The sequence below is a fragment of the Aspergillus brasiliensis genome (assembly GCF_001889945.1).
Source record: "Aspergillus brasiliensis CBS 101740 unplaced genomic scaffold ASPBRscaffold_10, whole genome shotgun sequence".
In the NCBI taxonomy this organism is placed as follows: Eukaryota; Fungi; Ascomycota; class Eurotiomycetes; order Eurotiales; family Aspergillaceae; genus Aspergillus; species Aspergillus brasiliensis.
Window position 1 is genome coordinate 268,332 of NW_027137451.1, and position 23,006 is coordinate 291,337.

Consider the following 23,006-nt stretch of genomic DNA (forward strand, 5'->3'; position numbering starts at 1 on the left):
ACCACCGGCTCTGCTTCTTCTCTTTCCCTTCTGTTCCCTCAATCGTATCTCAGTGATTTCATTGTTGTACTTTCACATCCATCAAAATGTCTTCCGAGCAGACGTAAGTCGATTCCCGCTTCCCATTCCTCTCCTCCTTTTACCCCTCTACCCCTCCATTGCTCTTTTTCTCTCTGTTTCCCTCTTCCTCTGCGGGTCCTCAGGGAGTCCTGCTTCTTAGATCCTCGTCAACCCCTCCTTGTCATCATGGAGCTAACCAATTGATATAGCTTCATTGCCATCAAGCCCGACGGTGTCCAGGTATGACCGATTCAGGCCGTGAATCATCGTTTTGAGATGCATCTGCGGCATCTCCGGAATCAAACCAGTACTGACCTTACCCTACCAGCGCGGACTCGTTGGCCCCATCATCTCTCGCTTCGAGAACCGTGGGTTCGTATTCCCATCCATTGCCTTGCAAAATAATAGGATACTAACGTTTGTCCAGCTTCAAGCTCGTTGCTCTGAAGCTCTGCTCTCCCGGCAAGGAGCACCTTGAGAAGCACTACGCTGACCTCAAGGAGAAGCCCTTCTTCCCCGGTCTCGTCTCCTGTATGTAGCTCCCATATCTTGCACATTGACGCATATCAGCATACTAACCGTTCCTCCTAGACATGCTCTCTGGCCCCATCTGCGCCATGGTCTGGGAGGGCCGTGACGCCGTCAAGACCGGCCGCAGTAAGCCCCCCTCCCTTGCTAAAAGCTACCTCTATCGTCGTATACTAACTATTTGAAAGCCATCCTCGGTGCCACCAACCCCCTTGCCTCCGCCCCCGGCACCATCCGTGGTGACTACGCCATCGTAAGGACCCTGAACCCATCATGATCAAGACACCTCACTCACAATTGAACAGGACGTTGGCCGCAACGTCTGCCACGGCTCCGACTCCGTCGAGAACGCCAAGAAGGAGATTGCCCTCTGGTTCTCCCCCAGCGAGCTCCAGCAGTGGAAGCACTCCCAGTTCGACTGGATCTACGAGAAGGCCTAAATTATTCCGGCCAATCTTGCGCCTGAGCGCCTGCATTCCACTACGGATGGAGATGTAGTGTACCTCGGGTAATATACAACTCAAAAGATCTCATGAGAACTAGAAATACAAATATACAAAATATATTTACGATCTATATGCCACGCTAGTAGTACTCTGTACAAACCATAAACCCATAGGATGCTATAATACACAGTGTCTGATCCAACAGAACAGCCTTATCCCCACCACATCACCTTCTCCCAAACAACCCTTTAGCACCCCTCCCCAACGGAGACAGCACAACCCTGGAAAACCACGGCGTAGCCCAAACACTCACCACGATGCGGACCGGCATCAAAGCCTTGGTAATAAGATAGGCTGTTGCAAATTCCAGAATCAACTTCACTCCTTCCCGCTCCCCTTGGACTGACAGCGCTGACCGTTCCGCCTCCCCATGGCGGTGTACACCATCCCCTCCATATTCCTCGGCCACTTTATCAACATCCACCTCTTCCACCCAGCCTTTCTTCCGCAGCCAACGTCCGAATTTCTGCGTCTGCTCCTCGAACAATTGGTTGGATGACATATCCGGGAGCAGCCCATTGTTGTAATGAAAAGCTGCCACCAATCCAAACAAACTTATCACGGCGGTGATCTCGTGGAGAATGAGGAAGGAGGTGATGTGCGTTGCGGGAGCTCCCAGGAGAGGGGTGGTGTAGGGACGGACCGAAGCTGGAAGACGATCATTTAGTCTGTGTAGACGCGACCGGACGTCCTTTGCGGAGGGAGGTGGGGGAGGAGGAGGTGTTGAGAAGAGACGGTGGGGACAAGAGGGTTTGCGCTGGGAGATGAGACGGAAGGTTTGGAGGATAGTGCGCGGTGGTGGCATTTTTGGCTGGTTGAGGTTGGGGAGTGAAGCTGTTGGCCTTATATGGGGGTCTGGGGCAGTCACGAATCAGGCATCAATGAAAAATTCAGAGAGATAATGATGTTTGTATTAAGCAATTGCAATCCAATCGACTGGTGATTGTAAAGCCGATATTGCGAGACCATCACCGATATGATGAGTGATGTTTGCTGTGTTTGCAAGTGAGATAACTAAACTGTACGCAGAACAAGGGGCAGTTGACCGCGTCTGCGACGGGGATATGCATGCCAATCTTCGTCCTGGACAAGCAATTGCCCGGTCCTACCTTTCTCACAAGCCCGGAAATTTATCCATCAAGCCAGTGGGACAATATCAGGGAAGAAGAATCTCTGCAAGGCGTGGACAAGGATGAAGTACTACCCGAGCATTTCAAACGCGAACGATACAGGGGCAGGTTGGAAGAGAGTGACCCGGCAATACTGAGCACCAAATATCGGTATCTACTCTCCGATCGGCAACCATGATTGAGCAGGACTCTAGCAGCAGGATGTTCCACCGATCGGCCGGGATAACTGGGGGCAGTTAGTTCATGACGAGACTTTTGCTGGCAGCGATGGGGTCGGCAGTTCGTCATGCTGCCTTTTCCGGAGGCTCCATCGGCGTGCGACCCAGCAGTAGTCAGTGGAAGTCTTGTTCTTCTTCTTCTCCACCTCCGTCCTCCACGACTTTCTCCCTCGCCTTCCACTCCCTCACCTCTCTCCGCCACCGTGTCGCTGCTTCTGCTGCTGAGACCGGGCTCATCATGGAGAAGATTACGGACAAGATCGCGGCTTTGCCGCCAGACGCCAATTACTTTTCTCTGGAGTTCTTCCCTCCCAAGACAAAGATGGTGGGGCAGCCTTCTAAAACTCCCCGCACTGGGGGATGACTCAATCTCTAGAATTATATATCGGTCGCTAACATGATGCTCGCGGTCTATCTAGGGTTTCGCCAATCTCCAAGCGCGGTTGGAGCGTATGGCTCAGGCTTTGCGCCCGTTGTTTGTGACAGTGACTTGGGGCGCTGGAGGAAGCACCGCTGCGAGATCTCTGGAGCTGGCGGAGATCTGTCAGCGCCAACTGCAGTTGACGACATGTCTACACCTCACCTGCACGAACATGAGTCGCGCCTTGGTCGATGAAGCGCTGGAGGAAGCCAAGGTGCTCGGAATCAGAAACATCCTTGCCTTGCGCGGTGACCCGCCCCGGAGCGAAGAATACAACATGCACGGCGAGGATGACAGCAACAAGGACTTTACATTTGCCGTCGACCTGGTGCGCTACATTCGCAAGCAATATGGCGACTATTTTTGCATCGGTGTTGCTGCGTATCCCGAGGGTCACCCCGCCGATAATTATCAGGATGTCCAGGATCCGGCCAGGGACCTGCCCTACTTGATCGAGAAGACGCAGGCTGGTGCGGATTTCATCATGACTCAGTTGACCTACGACCTGGAGGCATACACCAAGTTTGAGACTATGCTACGGAACCATGAATCTGGCGTCTTCAAGACCATCCCCATCGTCCCTGGTCTGATGCCCATCCACAGCTACAAGATTTTGACGAGGGTCACGAAGCTCAGTCATGTTAAGCTCCCCCCGCAAGTCCTAGCGAAGCTGGACGAGGTGAAGCATGACGACGATGCCGTGAAGCGCATCGGTGTGGACATCATCACTGATCTTGTGCATGGAATTCGCGATCTTGTCTCTCCTGGTCTCCGCGGATTCCACTTCTACACCTTGAACCTGGAGAAGACTGTGTCCTTCATTCTCGAGCGCTGCGAACTCATCCCTCCTTACACCGAAATCGATGACTCCGATGCCTTGATTGACGGGGGTAACCTGTCTGCTATGGATTCTTCGTCCTACATCGCCCCGAATGGCGTTCCCATCCGCACCCTGGCCAGCCGCCGCTCATCCGTCAGCTCCATCCCTCACAACCGTGTCATCGTCGACAAGGTACAGATCTCGGAACCCTCTTCGAAAGACTCCATAACGCATGAGGCCTCCGCTTTGAGCGCCGGCCTCCCTGCCATGCCGCCGGATCGCAGCACAACCCTCCAGATCTCCGAAGGCCTCGGTGCCCTCGGCAGAGAAGCCACATGGGATGACTTCCCCAACGGCCGTTGGGGTGACGCGCGCTCGCCCGCTTTCGGTGAGATCGACGGCTACGGTCCCTCCCTGCACGTCTCCGCTGCCACTGCCCGGCGCATCTGGGGCTACCCCGTCACCCGTGAAGACATCAGCACCCTCTTCCGCCGCCACGTCTCCGGCGAGCTCCATATGGTCCCCTGGTCCGAAGGAGGCGCCGAAGAGGATAGCAACGGCCTTAACGCCGAAACCGCCGTGATCCAATCCGAGCTCCTAACCCTAATCGACAAGAAGGGCTGGTGGACTCTGGCCTCGCAACCCGCCATCAACGGCGTCCGCAGTGACGACCCCGTCTTCGGTTGGGGCCCACCGGGAGAAGGCTTCGTCTTCCAGAAACCGTTCGTGGAATTCTTCTGCCCCAACAAAGACTACCTCACCGTCCTTAAGCCCCTCCTCCAGAGACACGGCCACGAAAAGCTCGCCTGGTTCGCCACCAACGCCAAGGGTGACTTCGAATCCTCCCTCCCCGGCCCTAACACTGACGACCCGGACCCGATCGATATCAACCCGGCCAATGTCAACGCCGTCACCTGGGGCGTCTTCCGCGGCAAGGAAATCGTCACCCCTACCATCATCGAGGAAGTCAGTTTCCGCGCCTGGGGCGACGAAGCCTATCGCATCTGGGATGAATGGCGTCGCATCTACCCCCGGAATTCGGCGACGGAGCGCTTCCTGGACGACACCAAGAACGATGTGTGGCTTGTCTGTGTCGTGGGCCAGGAGTTCGGTGCCGGCACGGAAGCTGGCTCGGAGGAAGAGGAAGATGAGAAGAAATGGATGTGGCGCGAGTTAGCGAATTGTCAGTGATTTCAATTATTGATATGATGATGATGGATGTATTAACCTAAACTACTCATTATAACCGCTACCTCTCGGCCGCTGGCTTGGTCTGGGTGGTGTGTATGGTGATGGGTTTGGTTCTTATCTGGTTTCACCCTCTCACACAGACACAGTAAGTAAGCACAGTACAATACAAATGGGTGGGGAGTCTGGTTCCATTGATGAATAATTGAACGTTTCCCTTTTTTTTTCTTTCTTTTTCATTAACTCTAACCTCATGGGCAGAAGGAAGTGGAGTATTGGGGAACGAAGGGCCATGTATGTATATGTAGGTATGTATGTATTTGGCATCATGAGTTGAAATGAGAAAAATACATCAATAGTCTTGAGGGGAGCCGGTAACATAACTCTTCGTTCAAGTAATCATTCGTCCACAATTCCACGCTATGCTATGCCATGCCATGACATGACTATCTCTAATCTGCATTCATGCAACCATGCATCTAGCTATCTATAAAAACCAAGAAAAAACTACGACACCTCCTTCATCCCGAATCCATGCTCCTCGAGCCCCTCGGCGCCTGTATCCGGCGTCGCGAGAGAAGACTGCGACTCGGCGAACTTCTCCACCGCGTCGTCGAGTTTACCGTATGCGCGGGCATTACGGCGAGGTTGGTTGGGTCCAGAGGCGGGGAGTTGGTAGCCACGGAGTCTAAAAAAATTTCAATTGTCAGTTATGTGATGGGTTACGGATGTGGTTATGGATGGGTTGTATACATACCGTGGTCCCTGGCCGGTAGGCTTGGGTAATTCGGAGACGTAGGTGCGTTGGAAGGTCTGGGTGTCGGCTTCAAAGGTACCCCGGGCAATGCTTTCGCGGATGGCAGCAAAGAAGGTATCCATTACATGGTGGTTGTGGATTTGGAGGAGGGTCCAGGCGAGCATTTCCTTGGCGGTCAGGAGGTGGTGGATGTATGCGCGGTGGTGGTTGCGGCAAGTGTAGCATTCGCATGATTTGGAGAGCCGGGAGGTGTCGATCGTGTGAGATGGGGACCAGAGGTCGAAGGCGAGGTCATGAGGTTGGGTGACGGTAGTAGGGGTGTCGGGTGAAGGGAAGGTGAAGTCCAGGGCAATGCCAGCATCAGAGCAGACGCCTATGAAGGGGATGGTGAGGAGATCTGCTCCGAGGGAAACGTCGCGCAGGAGATCTTGTGGAGTCGTGGGTGCGCTGTAGAGGAGGCGGGGGAGGTCTCCGAGCGGTTCGGAGACAGCTGACAGGGAAGCCGATTCATAGAGTGCCAGGCCAGAGATATATGGTCGCAGCTCGGTCTCGAGGTCGTCCATGTAGATCGACTGTTGGGCGTTCTCGAGAGGAAGGACAGGGGCGAAGTACGCTGACTTTGATCGAGTCTCCTCTGGCACTGTGCTGCCGTAGAGTAATCCTGTGGCATGCGTAGTGAAGGCGTGGGTTCGATCTACCATCTTGCCGCGTCTCTTGTTGCCAGGGGTGTGCCCAAGCACGAGATCTGCCAATCCTATGACGATATCCGGATTGAGCTTCTGCACGGCGTCGACGTACTGGGTAGCTTCGAGCTGTCTGAAGCCAACGGAGGTGTAGATGGCGACGGAGTTTGGTGTGTTGGCCGGGGGGCATTTAATCGGGGGCTCCCGACGTGCGCCCATAATCAAGAGGAGATCATCGGAGAGAGCGACGAATTTACGCAGGGCTGATTCATCGTGTGCGGTGGGAATGGTATAGACTGGTGGCGGATGTTTTTGGCTTTGTCTTTCTACGACTGATCTGGGCCCCGATGGGCATTCGTGTCAGCGAGGATTCGACCTGCGAACAGGGGAAGTGGATTATGGGGGGGGGGCATACAATCTTCGAGACCGACATATAGACTGCCGATATCAGTGTGATCGCGCATCACATCATGGGCAATATGCGGAACGACACCTCGGGAGGCCAGAGGGATGTAATGTGGGGTGGAGATGGCTTTTCTGCCAGCAAAGGCCAGTCTTCCCAGTCGGGGAGTCAGGATGGAGGCCGTAGCATGGAAGGAGAGCATCTCATTTGATGGCTGTGGGGAAGACTCTGAGCCCATGGCGACCCTGAAGGAGTGGAGGTTTGACGAAGAGATGGGGAATGGTGGAGAGAGAGGGAGAAGAGAATCCGGCCGTTGTTGGAGAAGATGAGCGCGGCGCGTGCCGGTGAAAATGTGCCTTCCCCACTAGTAAAGCTGTAGATACTAGATCGATCGATGTTGGATCTAATATTGAATGTGTCCGTCAAAGTCCGGCCCTGAGATTGTCCTAATGGCGTATAGAGGATAAGTAGTATCGTCTATTCAATACTCCATACAGAAGTATCACTACTCTGTGCCACATTTACAGACTGAAAGATGCATAAGAATCACCAACTGAGGATCAGTGGGAAAAGTACGCCATTCCCAAACGGGGAAGATGTTCCTCCAGCTCTTCGCGACCCGCGCGTCGAGCCACTTTCATCTCTCTTTTAACGACCACCTCTGCTGCCTCCACTTTGCTTGTGGTGGTGTACAGACAGAGAATTTCAGTGTTCTCTGAGGCCTTCCATTAGTATCCCCCCTTGCACACTGCACACTGCACAACATGGCTGCGCAAGCTCCTCCTGCGCGACGCGGGGCCCTCATTGTGGTCGAGGGGCTGGACCGCGCGGGCAAGTCCAGTCAGTGCGAGTCTCTACGCCAGAAACTACAAGAATTAGGCCATTCGGTCAAGTACATTCGTTTTCCTGGTAGCTCCCCTCCCTTGCTGGCTGTCTTCGTGAGCACAGCTCTAATCCACGCCCTCCGCAGACCGGACAACTCCCATTGGGAAGCTCATCGATGGCTATTTACGTGGCCAGTCGCAGTTGGACGACCATTCCATCCATCTCCTCTTCTCCGCCAATCGCTGGGAGATTGCTCGGGCTATTGAGGAGGATATCGCAGCGGGGATCACCGTCATCGTGGACCGCTACTCCTATTCCGGTGCCGTGTACTCGGCTGCCAAGGCCAATCCCACCTTGTCCCTGGAATGGGCTTGGACCCCGGAAATCGGGCTGCCCCAACCTGACTTATGCATTTTCCTGAGTATCGCCCCGGAGGAAGCGGCCAAGCGCGGAGGATTCGGTGCCGAACGCTATGAGAATGAGACTATGCAAAGCCGGGTGCGGGAACTATTCCAAACCGTCTTCCGCGTCCAACGCAGCGGGGACATTCGCGTCATTGACGCAGGAAGGTCGTTTGAAGCGGTTTCAGTAGACATCGAGAAGGGCGTGGTGGACTGCATAGCTCGTTTGGACACCATTGGGCCATTGAAGCGATTCGTGTCAATTGCTGTTTGACGTCCTGGCAAGGAGTGATAGCGAGAAATACTGCGAAGCAAATAAGAGAATCATCCCAGTTCCTCCATCTCTTCGCAGTCACTGTCGTCTATGATAATTTCCACCCTAGACGACTCCACGTTATGGACCTTTGGGCGGTCCAAGGGTTCGTCGGGATACGGATCCAGATCCAACGACTCCGTCCAATTTTCATCCAAACTAACGTCGTCATGATGGTCCATATCGAGACAATCGCTGACGCCAACTGACGCACTTTCGGCGCATGCGACTTGGTTGCCCGGATTTTCAACGGCGCTGACTACTCCATCAGGAGCGCTTGTTTGAAGATTAGAACCAGCCGCCTTTCCGCGGCCTCGTTTTGCCTTTCGCAAAATGAGACGAGACTCATTCTGCCCTCGAGTTCTTAGGCTCAGTTCCTGCATCATTGTTGACCATTGAATGACCGTATCACATAGAGGACAATTTCCATCAATCGGAACGAGCTGGTCGGGCTCTTCAGCGTGTTCCAGAAACTTGGATGACAGACATACCAGGTGGCTGATACAGTAGCAGCTTGCTTGGGGACAAACTACAGCCAGTTCTTCACTGAGAACAACCTTTGCTTGGCATATATTGCAACGCAAATCGCTGGGATCATCCAGCAAGAAATGGGACTTCTCTACGTAGTCACTGATATGACTGTAATCGACCTTGACGTGTTCAACGCTTCGGACCCTCGGCCCCTCGGCCCTTGGCAGGTGCTCCTTGGGACAGTCCCCATCCAGAATGGTTCGGATATGGTCGGGAAGCAGGGCATCAACGCGGTCGCACCAGCTCGTCCACAACTGGTAGACGTCTTTGTTGAAGAATCGTAACTTCAGCGGCCATTTCGAAAAATAGGTCGAACGTAAGAAAAGATGCAAATCTTCTAAATGGGCTTTCAATGACCTCCGGGAGCCACGGCCTCGGTGCTTAGCCTTGCCGGCCTCGGTGCTGGGCTGAACCCCTGAGGTGTCTGCCGCATCACCTGTATCTAGGTCGATCTGGTGGCGATTCGCTGGATGCTGCGAAGACATCTTTGGGTTCTGCCACGCCCACCTACAATGTCATTAGATACGCAGCGTGACAGGAGCGCAATAATACATTGATAGCTGCTTACTCGAATTGCAACGCAGCAACGCGGCTCGTAAAGCCCTCGACGAGCAAGACCATCTCCCACGGTCTTTTGTCGTCCTTGGCTGTTTTGCGAGCGCCACCTTTGGAATCTCCATTGTGTTGCGCAAGTCGCCTGGCCGGGTGTGGAGTGGAGCCAATATACAGCGAAGTGCGCTGTTTGGTCGAGCGCAGCAGATAACAGCAGTAGTAGGCCGGGATTGGTTTAGTATGATCAACCTCTGCATCGTCCATTGCAGCAGATAAACAAAGTCTGGTTCTAATACTTGAGATGATCGAATCGGGTGCAGTATGGGCTAATGCCGTATTTCATCTGGATTAAGCAGATATTGGATAAAATCGAGGCGTTTCTGCAAGCACTGCGCGTAAGTATAGTGACAATGCTCGCGATCTAGATCAGGTTGGCGTTCAAGATCTACGCGGATTTGGGTCGATCGATCAGCTGTTGCTCCAGCAAGAAGGCACCTGGTCACATGACATTCCAGAATACTGAGTGCTGCTCTGGACGCGACTTTCTCATTGCGCAGCAGCAGCAATTATAAAGTAACTATGTAATATTTTCTTTTGCAACTTGCGCCCGATTACCTGCAGGAGATGTTCAAGCCATGTGCGCACCCTTCATGACTGCTGTGATCAGCTTGTCGATGCCATCTCTTGCCTGTCAATGCAGTGATCGAGCTCGGTTTACTTCGGCCTGAGGCAGCAGACAACGGGAGGCCGACTGAGGCTCAACCACTCCTGGCAATGGATGGCCGGCAATGAAGGGGTTGCCAGGTTCCCCATCAACAACCCCATTTGGCAATCGCGTGACACTGCCTAGGATCAGTACGGAGCAAAGCGGACAAAGGAGGCGACGCGGAAAAGGGACAAAAGAGGGCCAAGAAAAAAGAAAAATAAGCGGATCTAGGGATTCTACAGGACGGGATCATTGAACGTCTGTCTAAGTTGTCGGGTGCCAAAGCAGCACTACAGCGTGACATAAGTACTGCAGACGACGCTGCAGCTGATTGACAACCATGCTTGACATCCATCTGTTCGGCAATATGAGCTACGTACAACAAAACCAATGCATACTCAGTGACGACAAGGAAGGACAAGGGATAGTTAGTTAGCGATACAATCGGGGAGGAGAGGGGTGCGTGCCTCCCCAGTCCCCATCCCACCCAGACAAGACCAGACAAGACTATCCCATTTTCACCCGCATTCCTGCGGACCGTACGGGCTGGGTCCCCGAAGTCCGGAAAAGCTCGATTCGGAAGATGGTGGGCGCATGTGATTTAAACTGGGCATGATCGGGGCTAGGGAAGTGAGCATTGCATGATTCCCTTGACTAGGTTAGTGAGGACGACTGTAGGTGCTATTGCCTTGCCAGCCCAAAGGGTGGTCTAGTAACCAGTCAGTAGGGGACGGCCTACCCGATGGACTTCCCTATGGAATGGTATTATTGGATTAATATTCTCAGTATTGTTCACAGAGTCTGTGTGCCCTTATGCCCCCTCTGATTTGAGATATTTTGTGGTCGGTTCCGGACCACGGTTGACGTGTCACACTCCGGAATGCGTATCATACCTGAATCCCTCCTTCAGAACCCTCCCCAACATCCCATCCGGAGATCAGAGGCTCGGCTAGAGTCTCGTTGATTTCTCCGGATGCTCTATTGCTATCTGCTCCTGCCGATAGACTTTGCTAATGCCAATGTACTAGTAGTTAGCTGGGACGGGCCTCTTGTGTGGGTAAGATATGCCACGACGTGAGGATAAAGCCTGATATGGTTGAGCTAAGCAACCCGGCCGACTCCGTTCAGTTTTCCCCTGTAACTCTGTAAGAACATGGATGATGTGGTCATGAATTTACCGCCCCCATACCCATCCTCAATACCCATCTACGGAGTATACCTTCTTCTGTCTTACCCTTGGCTTTTCTCCATCTGAAGGGACTTTTTCTTGACCCTCAAATCCCGATGGCGTGCGCAATTAATTCCTTCACTTAATAACCTTGTCCCTTTTTTCCCCTTCTTGCTTATAGCTGCCATGCAATGTTTCCTTTTGTCCAGCCCTTTCTGGTTTCTTTTTTTTTTTTTTTCGTTTCTAATTTGAAACTTCCATTTCATGCAGTAACATAGTGGGGTGGAGCTGAGCTTCACTTGTAGCAAGTAGGAGGTTCTTACAAACTGAGTAGTTAATGCTAAAATCAAAATAACAAACGTGCCATTGGGTTTATGCAGTATTTTCTCAATTCTCGACCTTTCCCATACATACATACTAGTCTCTCTCGAAGCTTTCACCAGAACCATAAGCTATGTATAGATAACACTAAGGTAGAGGTAATAATAAGGTAGGTACTAGCTAGGAAAGGTGTGTTAACTCGCAGCGTGACGGGAAGCGCAGAGACAGGAAGAGGATTGAGTTTGAGCTATATGGGAAATTGAAAAGGCAGGAAAGTTTCCCTTCTTCCGAGGCCGTCGAAAGTCGTTACATCACCGTTTGCGGGCAAAATGTGGATGGAATGGAGTCCAACTGGTATCTTTCCCGTTTCCATACCGCTATACGGTAACAGAGCCTATCCTGTTTGGGGAGGTCTGATTACCGCTTTGGTTGGATTCGCTGCCCTTTTTTGGCTGCCTGAGGCCAGACAAATCCAGATGCAAATCATGGATCGAGGATGATTCCATTCTTGCTGTCTCTTTGATTGACTGACTTGCTGCTGCTGTTTCTTACTTCCTACGAAGTACGTTCCTTTTTTTCACTTTTCACCCTTTTGCTTTTTCCTTCTCTCCCCATTTGTCTCAATTTATCCTTTTTATTTTCCCTCTCCTATTTTTCCCGTTTTCTGCACACCTCCTTAGGCCCTTTTTCTCTATCTATTTTCCGTTTCATCCATTCCCTTCTTCACGTACAGACGAATTCGGGATCTGATTGTTTTTTCTTCAGTTGCCGATCCACTTTGGGTGGTGGTCCTCTTTTCTCCAGTCCAAGCACGTCTGACGGGACGGGGGGAAGTTGTGGATAGGAACAGTTCCTACTACTTGGTACTACTTCCTATCTATCTATCTACTGGACTTACATCTCGACAACTAGACTAGACGATCATTTTTCATCCATGATTGTCCTTTAGTCAGCTTCAAGCCCAAGCTGTGCCCCATTCAACTACTACTGACAGACTAAAAGTAGTAGTGGACTGGACCTGGTTTGGCCCAAAGTGTTCCCTGCGAACTACCTTACTAGGACTACTTCCGGCTACGGTCAATTCCTCCAATCGTCACGACTGCTAAATCTCAACCCCCATTTTCCTAAACTAAACCTCCTACTACTTTCCCACCCCTGCTACGGGATCCCTCCCTCTCGTCTCATCCCTCATCTTTCCTCCCACGCTGCTGACTGGCTTCTTCCTGGGGTGAGCACGTTACTCTTCCAATCCTTGTTCCTGTTCCGAGATTCTCCACACTAGCCCTCCCGGGTTCATCTCGGCCTACCCTTCTTGAGTCCCATCATCTGCTTGCTGGCGGCCCTTTTGCTCTATCATCATCAATTTCACCTCCCCTCGCTATCTCCTATCCTCGCTTTCCCATCTCTCGGTCCTACTTTCTTCTTCCTTTATCCTTCTTCACCAGCTATCCTATCGTCATTTCTCGACACTAAAGTCCATTCTCTTAGTTAATCTGGCCCTCCTCCATGTGTTTTTCGCATCGGATGCTGGCCCCCTTCCGTCCGCGGTAAACCAACGCGCAAATATTCTCTCGTCCCGATTCCATTGTCGCCCCTAAGAAATGGTGGCTCCGGCCTCTGCTGGAGGCTCCTCTACAGGCTTACAGCCTTCAACGAGCCGCCAGCCCACTCGCTCGTCCAGCACTCACCCATCGCATTCTCACAATGTTCCCTTGAGCGCTCGCAGGTCCGACCCCCTCGACTTGTCCACCGTTGAGCGCCGTGGGCAACCCAATGCCCCTCGCGAACCGAGTACACGTGTGCGTCCCCATGGATTACAAGAGGCACCGACCTTTCGCCCGACAGAGGAGGAGTTCAAGGATCCCGAGGCATACATCCGCAAGATCGCGCCGGAGGGGAAGAAATATGGAATTTGCCGGATCATTCCGCCCGAGAACTGGCAACCAACGTTTGCTATAGATACAGAGGTATGCGAGTACCCCTGCGATTTTGTTTGCTCGGGGTGAAGCAAACAAAAGAGCCGCGGTGACTCCAGGTCTGAAACATACTGCGGGGGGGCGCTGAATAGGGCTGACCAAATACGTTCTTTTAGAGATTCCATTTCAAAACCCGTCGCCAGGAGCTCAACTCGGTTGAAGGAGGTATGCCCCCGCGCTCAGCCAAGCAAGCTGCCGGTGGAGCTCCGCAGCCCAGTTCTGACGCGGACTCAGGAACTCGTGCAAACTTGAACTACCTCGATCAATTGGCCAAGTTTCACAAGCAACATGGCACCAACCTCAACCGATTTCCGAGCGTCGACAAACGTCCGCTGGATCTATACAAGTTGAAAAAGGCGGTGGAGGTTCGCGGTGGCTTCGATCAAGTTTGCAAGATGAAGAAATGGGCCGAGATTGGGCGCGACCTGGGCTACAGTGGCAAAATTATGTCTTCGCTCTCCACTTCGCTCAAGAACTCGTATCAAAGATGGCTCCAGCCATACGAAGAGTATCTGCGTGTGGCAAAGCCCGGGGTTCAGCAGCAATTGGAGCTGGAACATGGCGGTCCTTATACACCGTCCCCGAACCATTCCCCTATGCCCAAAAAGCCTGTATCACTTGACAGCGCCACGCCATCGGCCACGCCTCAGCCCGTATCAATCCCTCCCGCTGTGCCCCCAAGCGTGGCAAAGGAAGTTGAGGCAACTCCAGAGAGGCCCACACCTCCCGTCGAGCCTGTTCGGCCGATTGCGTCTGGATTTACCCCGGTCAACGCCGGCTCGAGTGGCTTCACGGCTGTCAATCGGTCACCATCTTTTGTGGCTGTGAATAGTGGCCCCGCCGTGAAGCGGGAAGCGGACAATGGCTCCCTCACTCCGAAGAGTGTCGCTGAGCATCCGGCCATCCCAAGCGCCGCTTCCAATGGCCATGCGGGTCAGCCAATGAAGCGCGCGATAAGCCATGAAAGTGCGTCGCATGCTGAAAACGGTGAAGTCGATGCCAATGGTCGACGGAGCAAGCGACTTCGCAAGGGTAAGTGTCTAATCTTCTGATGAGGTTCAGTCCTCGCTGTCTAACCTTGTATGCTTAGATGCACCACTGCCCACTGTCTCGGGCTCCCATATGAGCCTCCTGCGTCCTGCGCCACCTCGGCAACGTAAGAACGACCACCGGAAGACTGGTGATGTATGTTATTGTCCATGATCTACGTTGTTCCGGTGCTAACAAAGGCTAGAAGTGCGAAATATGTGGCAAGTCGGAGGACCGCTCATCGATCCTAGTGTGTGATAGTTGTGATCATGGATACCACAAATCGTGTCTCGATCCACCCCTGACCACGGTCCCAGAGTATGACTGGCATTGCCCCAAGTGCCTGGTCGGTACTGGCGAATTTGGCTTCGAGGAGGGCGGCGTGTATTCGCTTAAGCAGTTCCAAGAGAAGGCGAATAACTTCAAGAAAGCTTACTTCGCCTCCAAGATGCCTTTTGACCCCGTACTCAATACTCACCGACGTGAATCTGAGGATGATGTTGAGCGTGAATTCTGGAGACTGGTGGAGAGCTTGACGGAAACGGTCGAGGTCGAGTACGGTGCGGATATCCATTCAACTACACATGGAAGTGGCTTTCCCACCATTGAACGGAATCCCCTGGATCCCTACTCGGTTGATCCTTGGAATCTGAACGTGATGCCTTTTCACGGGGACTCCCTATTCCGCCATATCAAGTCTGACATCTCCGGCATGACTGTCCCATGGGTTTATGTTGGCATGTGCTTTTCGACGTTCTGCTGGCACAATGAAGACCATTATGCTTATTCGGCTAACTACCAGCATTTTGGCGCCACCAAGACTTGGTACGGTATTCCGGGAGCGGATGCCGAGGCGTTCGAGGAAGCCATGCGACAGGCGGTGCCGGAGCTGTTTGAGGGCCAACCCGACCTTCTGTTCCAGTTGGTCACGCTCATGCCCCCGGATCAGCTGAGGAAGGCCGGTGTCCGGGTGTATGCATTGGATCAGCGAGCGGGTCAGTTTGTGATCACCTTCCCGCAGGCATACCATGCTGGGTTCAATCATGGCTTCAACTTTAACGAGGCTGTCAACTTTGCGCCAGCCGATTGGGAGCCCTGGGGTGCCATGGGCGTGCAGCGTCTCCAAGATTTTCGTCGACACCCGTGTTTCTCCCATGACGAGCTTCTTTTGACAGCTGCGGGTCGTGATTCCTCTATCACCACGGCCAAATGGTTGGCGCCTGCACTCCAGCGTACCTGCACACGGGAATTGAGCGAGCGAGCAACGTTCGCCACTCGACATCGAGAGCTGGCTCCGCATAACTGCACCTTGTATTCTGAAGACCCTGCAGCTACTGGGAATTGTCAACTCAAGTTTGTGGTTGAGGAGGAAGACCTGCCCGAGGATGATTATCAGTGCCATTATTGCAAGGCCTATACTTATCTAACGCAGTTCCGATGCCATAAGACTGGGAAGACAGTGTGCCTGCCACACGTGGAAACGTATGATTGCTGTGGCGAACCGCTAACACAAAGGTTAACTGGCCCGGACCATACGCTGCGTTATCGAATAGGTGATGATGCCTTGAAGGCCTTGGTAGTGAAGGTCCAGGAACGCGCCCGGATCCCGGAGGCCTGGGGAGAAAAGCTCGACAAAGTGCTGGAAGACGAGCCGAAGCCCCAATTGAAGGTCCTTCATAACCTACTTAATGAAGGTGAGAAAATCCCATACCATTTGCCTGGTCTCCAAGATCTCGCGGCTTTCGTCCAGCGCTGCGATAAATGGGTTGAAGAAGCAACCAATTACATTACCCGGAAGCAGCAGAACCGGAGGAAGAACGAGAAGGCGTGGCGCAAGGGGACTTCTAAAGCTGCGCAGCTGGAAGAACGTGATCGTGAAGTTCGCAGAGTAGAAAACATCTTCGCCCTTCTTGCAGAGGCTGATAAACTGTCGTTCGACTGTCCACAGATGGCGGCTCTGGTAGAGAAGACCCGCGAGATCGAGAAATTCCGCCAGGACGTTAACGCTGCCCTCATGAACCCCAACATCCGGTCGGTCCAGGAAGTCGAGGATCTGGTGGAATCCGCGCGCAATTTCAACGTGGATATACCCGAGGTTGAGGGACTAGAGCACATTCTCCGGCAAATGAAATGGAACGAGGAAGCCCGTCGCAAACGGGATCGGTATCTGACCTTGAAGGAGTGCCAGGAGCTTATTCAGGCCGGCGAGCAACTAGGATTATCGGAGACCAACGACCACCTCCTCCACTTCAAGGACCTCTGTCGTCACGGTGAGGCCTGGGAAGCAAAAGCCAAGGAGTTGATGTCTGTAGAAGCCGTTCACTACCAGCAACTCGAGGCCTTGTCTGCGCAGGCATCCCGGTTCCCAGTGTCCCCGGATACCCTGGCAGCTGTAGATGCAATCTTGACCAAACAACGCGAAGCGCAGCGCAGGATCCAAAGTCTGTATGACCGAAGCCGGGACCCGGATTATCGCAAACGTCCCAAGTACAAGGAAGTCCGGGAGCTCATGGATTCTCTGGAGGAGTTGAACAGCCGGCCGACTGGTGCGATTGACCTGGAGCGCGAGCAAAAGCGTCACGAGGATTGGATGAGGAAGGGCAAGAAATTGTTTGGCAAGGCGAATGCCCCGCTGCACATCCTGAAGTCACACATGGAGTATGTCGAGAAGCGCAATTCATACTGCTTCGATCTCGAAGATCGCTGTCGGCCACCTGTGGAACCGGCATCGCGAGATAATACCCCTGATGGTTTGCTGGAAAGTACCAGCACTCCAAGTATGTGGGGTGGTGGGAAGTCACGGAAACGGGATGTGTTTTGCATCTGCAGACACTCAGAAGCTGGCATGATGATTGAGTGTGAGGTTTGTCATGAATGGTAAGTTTTGTTTACTGTTGGCTTCTTTACAGGAGGACATTATGCTGACTTTATGTACAGGTACCACGGCAAGTGTCTGAAGATCGCAAGGGGCAAGGTCAAGGAATTTGACAAGTACACGTGCCCGATTTGTGACTGGCGCCAGAAGATTCCTCGCGATGCTGCCCGGCCCAAGTTGGAGGATCTTCTAGAATGGCAGGCTGAGATTCCTGGTCTGCCTTTCCAGCCCGACGAGGAGGAAATCCTGGACAACATTGTCAACCAAGCCACCACCTTCCGAGACTTCCTGCACAGTTTCACGAATGCTGCTTGTACCACTACGGAGGAGGTTCCCACGTTGATCTTCTACCTGCGAAAGATCGAGGGCGCGGAGGTTCTCCTGGCATATGAGACGAATTTCTTCCGACAAGAGATCCACAAATGGGCACCTGTTGCGCCCGAGCCTCCGCCGATCCTGGAACAGTCGCTTTCCACTCGGAAGCCCCGTCCCACGAAACAGCAGAAGATTATGGCCCAGCTCGGCGTGGAACGACCCGAAGACCTGCCTCCTCACCTCCGCACCAAGCAGCCCAACTTCGCCAAGCGAAAGTCGATCGAATCTCAGACTGGTCGGCCTTCCATACTCCAACCTCCCGGCGACGGCTCGAATTCGGATTCGGGCCGCAGTGGGCCTACGCTGACACCCATGGCCGAGGCTCAAAACCCGCCGTATCCTTTTTCCGCCAACTACTCACTTCCTGCCACCGACTCCACCCCGGCGTTTGCACCAGGGTCCTCTGCTTTCTTACCTCATGTGTCGGCTGACTCGCCGTCGTTCCCTCCACGTTCTCCCACGCTACCACACCAGGGATTGGACACGTCCCTCTTCAGCTCGCCTCGGTATACCCGAGACCACAATGACGCGCCTCCTGGGGTGGATGTGGACAGCCGTGATCCTTTCGACAGCAGTCCTCGCCAGAACCTCGATGATGTGTTTGCGGACCTGACGAATCAAGATCAGGATCCGGAGCAAGAGCCTGAACCGGAGCCGATGGAGAACACGCACGCCAATGAGGCGCTTGAGGTTCTCGACGTGAGCAATGGTGATGACTCGGATGGCTTGCCTGACGCAGACTCGCCTGATCCCAAACCGAACGGGGGAGCCAACGGTCATGCCGAGGCTGACGACCATGCTGATGAACTTTGATCGGACGTTTTGCTACCGATAGTCCTTATTTTTCCTTTCTCGACCGATTTGACCGAACTTATGCTAGTGGGTTCATGGGGATGTCCGGAATTTCTCTTTCTCAAACTGTCCTCTTTCTTTTAACCTTTTAACGTTGCATGACACGGCATTCTGCGGCGTTTCCAGACTTGCTGGTGGCTTTGTGTTGTTCTGGATTCTTAACGGTGTTGTCTACTGGGATGCCAGCTGTTCTGCTCTTTAAATCTTCTTGAATTCGCCATGATGGGATATTCTATTCTGTCTAAAATTTCGTGTTCTGATTTGTACGAATTCGGTGTACGAAGACAACGGAGACCTGGCTAGTCCGTCTCCGCATTGCGTGGTGTTTTCCTGTCTTCTTCTTCTCTCTGTCTTTACTTGATCGTTTCTGTGTCTGTTTCACTGTTCCTTCTCCCAACGGGTGGCTTTTGTTTCCTCAGGCCAATGTATACTGCTGTCCTTTTCGCTTTCTCCCGTACTATTTTTATTTCCATAGCCGCTCGATGAGCGCGTTCGATGTGATATTAACCAACAATCGCTCAATACAGTAGAATCCCTATTCTCAACCCATGTGCAATTGCTACAAAACCACCCAGCTACCTCAGCAACTAGTATCTGTATATCTATCTATCTACACAACATCCGCATACGCACTCAAAGCAGACTGCCCCCCCGTATGCACCATCAACACATTAACCCCCTCTCCCTCTCGTCCCCCTCTGCCAATCCAATCTCTCGCAATTTCCCCTTCCCTCACCCATTGCACCATCCCCCTCGCCACTTTCCCCGTATACACCGGATCCAACAACACCCCCTCCTCCCGCGCCATCAACTCAATCATACCCCTGGTATCATCATCCACTTCCCCATACGCCGTGCCCGCGAACCGTTCATCAACATGCACATCCTGCATGGTTATCTCCCTCTCGACATCTTCAATCCCGATGAGTTTCCCCGCCTGTCGCGCAAACTGTAATACTCTGTTCTCGTGGTAGCTGCGTGGGCGCGTCGGCGACGTGAGGACGCCGATGATTTTTCGGGGTGGCTGAGGTGTGGTACCACCTTCTTGGTGGAGATTATGTGCTTCTTGTTTCTCGAGGAGTTTCATCCCTGCGATGAGTCCGCCATGCGTACTCCCACTGCCGCAGGCGACGAAGATGTAGTCCATTCTTCCGAGGAGGTTTGTTGGGTCCTCTGGTTGTGGTTGTGGTTGTGGTTGTTTCTCTTGGAATGCTATCTCGAACGCGCATCGCGCGTACCCGAGTCCACCTAGTGGATGAAGGCTTGCTCCTGAAGGGATCCAGTAGGGTGATTTGCCTTCTTTTTGGAGAGCTGTGAAGATGGAGTGGACTCCATCTGTGTCATCACCATCTTCTTTACTTGTAGATGTGGAAGCTGACACAGTAGCCGAATCCAATACTCTCACATCAGCCCCTAACAGCCTCGCTACTTGGACATTGCCCGTCCTCTCGAAGAGACTCTTATCCGTTGCTTGGGCGTACCCGCCGCCTGTGGCTTTGTGGAGGATTATCACGGGCCTTGGGAGGTTTAGGTGGTTCGCGATGCTGGTTACCTGGATGGTGTGGTTGCTTTGCAGGGCGCCTTCGGTCACTAGTGTCACTTGTTTTTGTTTTTCCTTCTTCTCTTTTTCTGAAGATGGTTGTAGTGGGTTTGTTTCTGCAGTGGTGAGTGTGCCGTGATCAGGTCCTGGTGCGAGTGTGCCGTATTTGGGTGTTGGGGAGAGAATGTCGGGGATTAGATACTCGAGTTTGCGGTATTTGTTGCCGCTGGAGGTTAGCGGGGAGGAGTGATCTTCGCGTTTGAGGTGGAGGGATATATTTATAGTGTTCTTGGTGGTGGTGGTGGTGGTCTTGGGGTATGGGGATTGGAGAAGAGTTCTGGTTAGGGTTGGGAGAGGGTGAATTGGGGATGGGGTTGGGTAGAGGAGGGGGTATCGGGGAATTTGGGCGAATGGGGATGGAAGGGGGATCATGGTGTAGGTCGTAGTGGTGGTGTGATAGTAGTATAAGTGAATGAATGATGTTGTGATGTTGTGGTCAGGCTGGTGGAGAGGAGTCGTGCGGAGTATATATCGGGGAGGTTGAAAGTAACTACTAGAGGGTTAGTAAAAGGATACCCACCAACTGCGAGTGAAATTGACTCACAGCAGAGAGAGGTAAAGAGTTTTCTATCAGGAAAGACATTATCCAGATGCTATCGAGATGATATTAAAGAATATAGATGGAGATCTAAACTGTGAAATGATGCCATAAGGCGGTGAGGTTCTGCCTCTCCGCGGCGGAGATTCCCCGATTGGGAATTATCCCCTCATCTTATATTTTCGACTCCAACAACAACCATCCAAACCTCATTTGTCACTGCCATATTTCTCTGCTAATCTGCTAACCATGCCTCCTCCCGAGCACAGTCTCTTCCAATTCCTCGCCAAAGCCCTTCAAACCCACCACCGCTTCCTCGCCGGCCGACTCTCGCGCGCTGAAAGCCCCATCTACGTCATTGGCAACCCCTCCGCCGACCTCGACTCCATCGTCTCCGCCATCGTCTATGCCTCCTTCGCCCATCCCCGGCCTCATGTCCCTTTAATAAACCTATCAACTGTCCCGGCAGGCTCCGAACTACGCCGTCTCCGACCTGAATTCATCAAGTCCCTCTGGCTCTCTACCCATCCACCAGTCCCAGACGAAGAAACATGGTCCGACACGCCCGAGTCCGTCGGTCCCCTTCTCCAAGAACACATCCTCACCGTCTCCGACTTTGCAACTCACCTCAAAGACTACAACAACAATGAAAACAATACTCAACTAACCGCCGACGCCGTCCTCGTCGACTGGAACGCCCTCCCCATCCGCACCTCCAACGAACACCGAGGCCAAGGCTCCCTCCCCACCCTCCCCAACCTCACCTTCACTGTAATCGGCTGCATCGACCACCACGTCGATGAACACTTTCTTGCCCCCATTACCGACCCAGACCAGCCGTTCCTCCTTCAACCCGCCGGATCATGCACCTCGCTCGTCGTCAACATGTTGGACAAAATGGACCGCTGGCGGCGTACTTCTGCCACCACGTCTAGCCCCTCTGAACTAGCATCGGAACTCCAATTAGCCAAGTTAGCTATGAGCGCTATTCTCATCGACACGGCGAACTTTACCGCCAAGGAAAAAGTCACGGACTCCGATACGTTGGCGTACAGTTTTCTGAGATCGAAGATTAATGCTATTTCGAATCGGGATAGTGATGGTGCTGGGAAGACGTGGGATCATAATAAGTACTATGAGGAGGTGGTAGCTGCGAAGCAGGGGAGCTTGGATCTGTTGACGCTTCGGGAGGTGTTGGAGAGGGATTATAAGGACTGGAGTGAGAGGCCTTCTTCTCCTTCTCCTTCTTCTTCTTCTTCTAAGAAATGGGAGGTGAAGATTGGGATCTGTTCGATGGTGCGGTCATTGCCGTGGCTGGAGCGAAAGGCGGGCGGCGCGGGTGCGTTGCTTGATGGTGTGGTGGAATATGCGACGAGGGAGGAATTGGATGTGGTGATGGTGATGACGGCGTTTAGTGGTGCGGAAGGGAAATTTTGTCGCGAGTTGTTGGTGTGTGCGCGTGGGGGAGATGGTGTGCGTGGAGTGGAAGTATTTGAGGAGCAGGCGGGCGTGCAGTTGGGCTTGGATAAATGGAGGGTGTTGGATGGAGATGAGGAGAGTAAGAGTAGTGAGCTGGGAGAGGTGAAATGGGAGAATGGCGATGATGGCCAGCCGTGGAGGAAATGGCTTTGGGTGCAGGAGGATGTTACGAAGAGCCGGAAACAGGTGGCGCCGTTGATCAGGGACGCTATGAAGTCTCTGTAATTGTGTATCTACTTGAACAATTATATCTCCTTTTGGGTATATACGCTTTCCGGATGTATGGGTGGATATATAATTGGGTAAATTGTATAATTGTATTTCAGCTTGCTTTACCTCAGTCATGTCATCAGAATCGACTGACTGTTTGATTGATGACGGACAATGACCAGTAGGCGAGTGCAATAATCCAGCACACAACACACAACTAATAATGAATACAATACCACTCAACCATTCTGAAGCGAAAAGGAACCAATTTCAATAGAATCCCGACCTGATCCACAGCACCAACCGAGTTCTAGTCATGCTTCTAGATCGTAAGTAATTCATCGCAAATTGTATAAATCCCCAAACAGCCATATCATCAGACATGATGCCCCATAACTCAGAAACCATAATGCATGAATAAAACATAATGAGATGGAATGGTTGAAACAGTCAAAAAGAAAGAGATAGAAAAAGAACAACACCGGCGCCATCATGGTCTTTCCGGAAACGCCTCAATATGATGATAGTAACATGTAGGGAT

At 52.7% G+C, this 23,006-nt stretch overlaps 9 protein-coding genes across 9 annotated transcripts; 5 read left to right on the forward strand and 4 right to left on the reverse strand.

The window, feature by feature from the left end:
• Window positions 1–86: 86 nt before the first annotated feature.
• Window positions 87–1,028, forward strand: ASPBRDRAFT_57053 (uncharacterized protein; the record flags this gene model as incomplete). The annotated part of the gene is made up of 7 exons (XM_067627679.1): window positions 87–103; window positions 270–300; window positions 389–432; window positions 488–591; window positions 652–717; window positions 777–841; window positions 894–1,028. The coding sequence occupies 7 exons, from the start codon at window positions 87–89 to the stop codon at window positions 1,026–1,028; spliced, it is 462 nt and encodes a 153-aa protein (XP_067476616.1).
• A 232-nt stretch (window positions 1,029–1,260) lies between these two features.
• On the reverse strand, window positions 1,261–1,899 carry ASPBRDRAFT_32227 (uncharacterized protein; the record flags this gene model as incomplete). Its single annotated transcript, XM_067622993.1, has 1 exon — window positions 1,261–1,899. One exon carries the CDS (start codon window positions 1,897–1,899, stop codon window positions 1,261–1,263), a length of 639 nt encoding a protein of 212 aa, XP_067476617.1.
• A 781-nt stretch (window positions 1,900–2,680) lies between these two features.
• ASPBRDRAFT_131500 (methylenetetrahydrofolate reductase (NAD(P)H) MET12) lies at window positions 2,681–4,874 on the forward strand (the record flags this gene model as incomplete). Its single annotated transcript, XM_067618333.1, has 2 exons — window positions 2,681–2,767; window positions 2,862–4,874. 2 exons carry the CDS (start codon window positions 2,681–2,683, stop codon window positions 4,872–4,874), a joined length of 2,100 nt encoding a protein of 699 aa, XP_067476618.1.
• A 504-nt stretch (window positions 4,875–5,378) lies between these two features.
• On the reverse strand, window positions 5,379–6,952 carry ASPBRDRAFT_57056 (tRNA-ribosyltransferase family protein; the record flags this gene model as incomplete). The annotated part of the gene is made up of 3 exons (XM_067627680.1): window positions 5,379–5,559; window positions 5,629–6,643; window positions 6,727–6,952. The coding sequence occupies 3 exons, from the start codon at window positions 6,950–6,952 to the stop codon at window positions 5,379–5,381; spliced, it is 1,422 nt and encodes a 473-aa protein (XP_067476619.1).
• Window positions 6,953–7,478: 526 nt separating this feature from the next.
• Window positions 7,479–8,214, forward strand: ASPBRDRAFT_131218 (bifunctional thymidylate/uridylate kinase; the record flags this gene model as incomplete). Its single annotated transcript, XM_067618310.1, has 2 exons — window positions 7,479–7,623; window positions 7,685–8,214. 2 exons carry the CDS (start codon window positions 7,479–7,481, stop codon window positions 8,212–8,214), a joined length of 675 nt encoding a protein of 224 aa, XP_067476620.1.
• Window positions 8,215–8,264: 50 nt separating this feature from the next.
• ASPBRDRAFT_131384 (structure-specific endonuclease subunit SLX1) lies at window positions 8,265–9,600 on the reverse strand (the record flags this gene model as incomplete). Its single annotated transcript, XM_067618322.1, has 2 exons — window positions 8,265–9,291; window positions 9,353–9,600. The coding sequence occupies 2 exons, from the start codon at window positions 9,598–9,600 to the stop codon at window positions 8,265–8,267; spliced, it is 1,275 nt and encodes a 424-aa protein (XP_067476621.1).
• Window positions 9,601–13,132: 3,532 nt separating this feature from the next.
• Window positions 13,133–18,599, forward strand: ASPBRDRAFT_57059 (putative PHD transcription factor (Rum1); the record flags this gene model as incomplete). The annotated part of the gene is made up of 5 exons (XM_067627681.1): window positions 13,133–13,498; window positions 13,624–14,539; window positions 14,598–14,692; window positions 14,742–17,413; window positions 17,474–18,599. The coding sequence occupies 5 exons, from the start codon at window positions 13,133–13,135 to the stop codon at window positions 18,597–18,599; spliced, it is 5,175 nt and encodes a 1,724-aa protein (XP_067476622.1).
• Window positions 18,600–19,190: 591 nt separating this feature from the next.
• ASPBRDRAFT_157190 (1-aminocyclopropane-1-carboxylate deaminase/D-cysteine desulfhydrase) lies at window positions 19,191–20,826 on the reverse strand. The gene is made up of 2 exons (XM_067619420.1): window positions 20,783–20,826; window positions 19,191–20,728 (listed from the first exon to the last, which is right to left on the reverse strand). The coding sequence occupies exon 2, from the start codon at window positions 20,608–20,610 to the stop codon at window positions 19,249–19,251; it is 1,362 nt and encodes a 453-aa protein (XP_067476623.1). The 5' UTR covers window positions 20,611–20,728; window positions 20,783–20,826; the 3' UTR covers window positions 19,191–19,248.
• Window positions 20,827–21,025: 199 nt separating this feature from the next.
• On the forward strand, window positions 21,026–22,480 carry ASPBRDRAFT_131098 (putative exopolyphosphatase; the record flags this gene model as incomplete). The annotated part of the gene is made up of 1 exon (XM_067618296.1): window positions 21,026–22,480. One exon carries the CDS (start codon window positions 21,026–21,028, stop codon window positions 22,478–22,480), a length of 1,455 nt encoding a protein of 484 aa, XP_067476624.1.
• Between the last annotated feature and the right edge of the window lie 526 nt (window positions 22,481–23,006).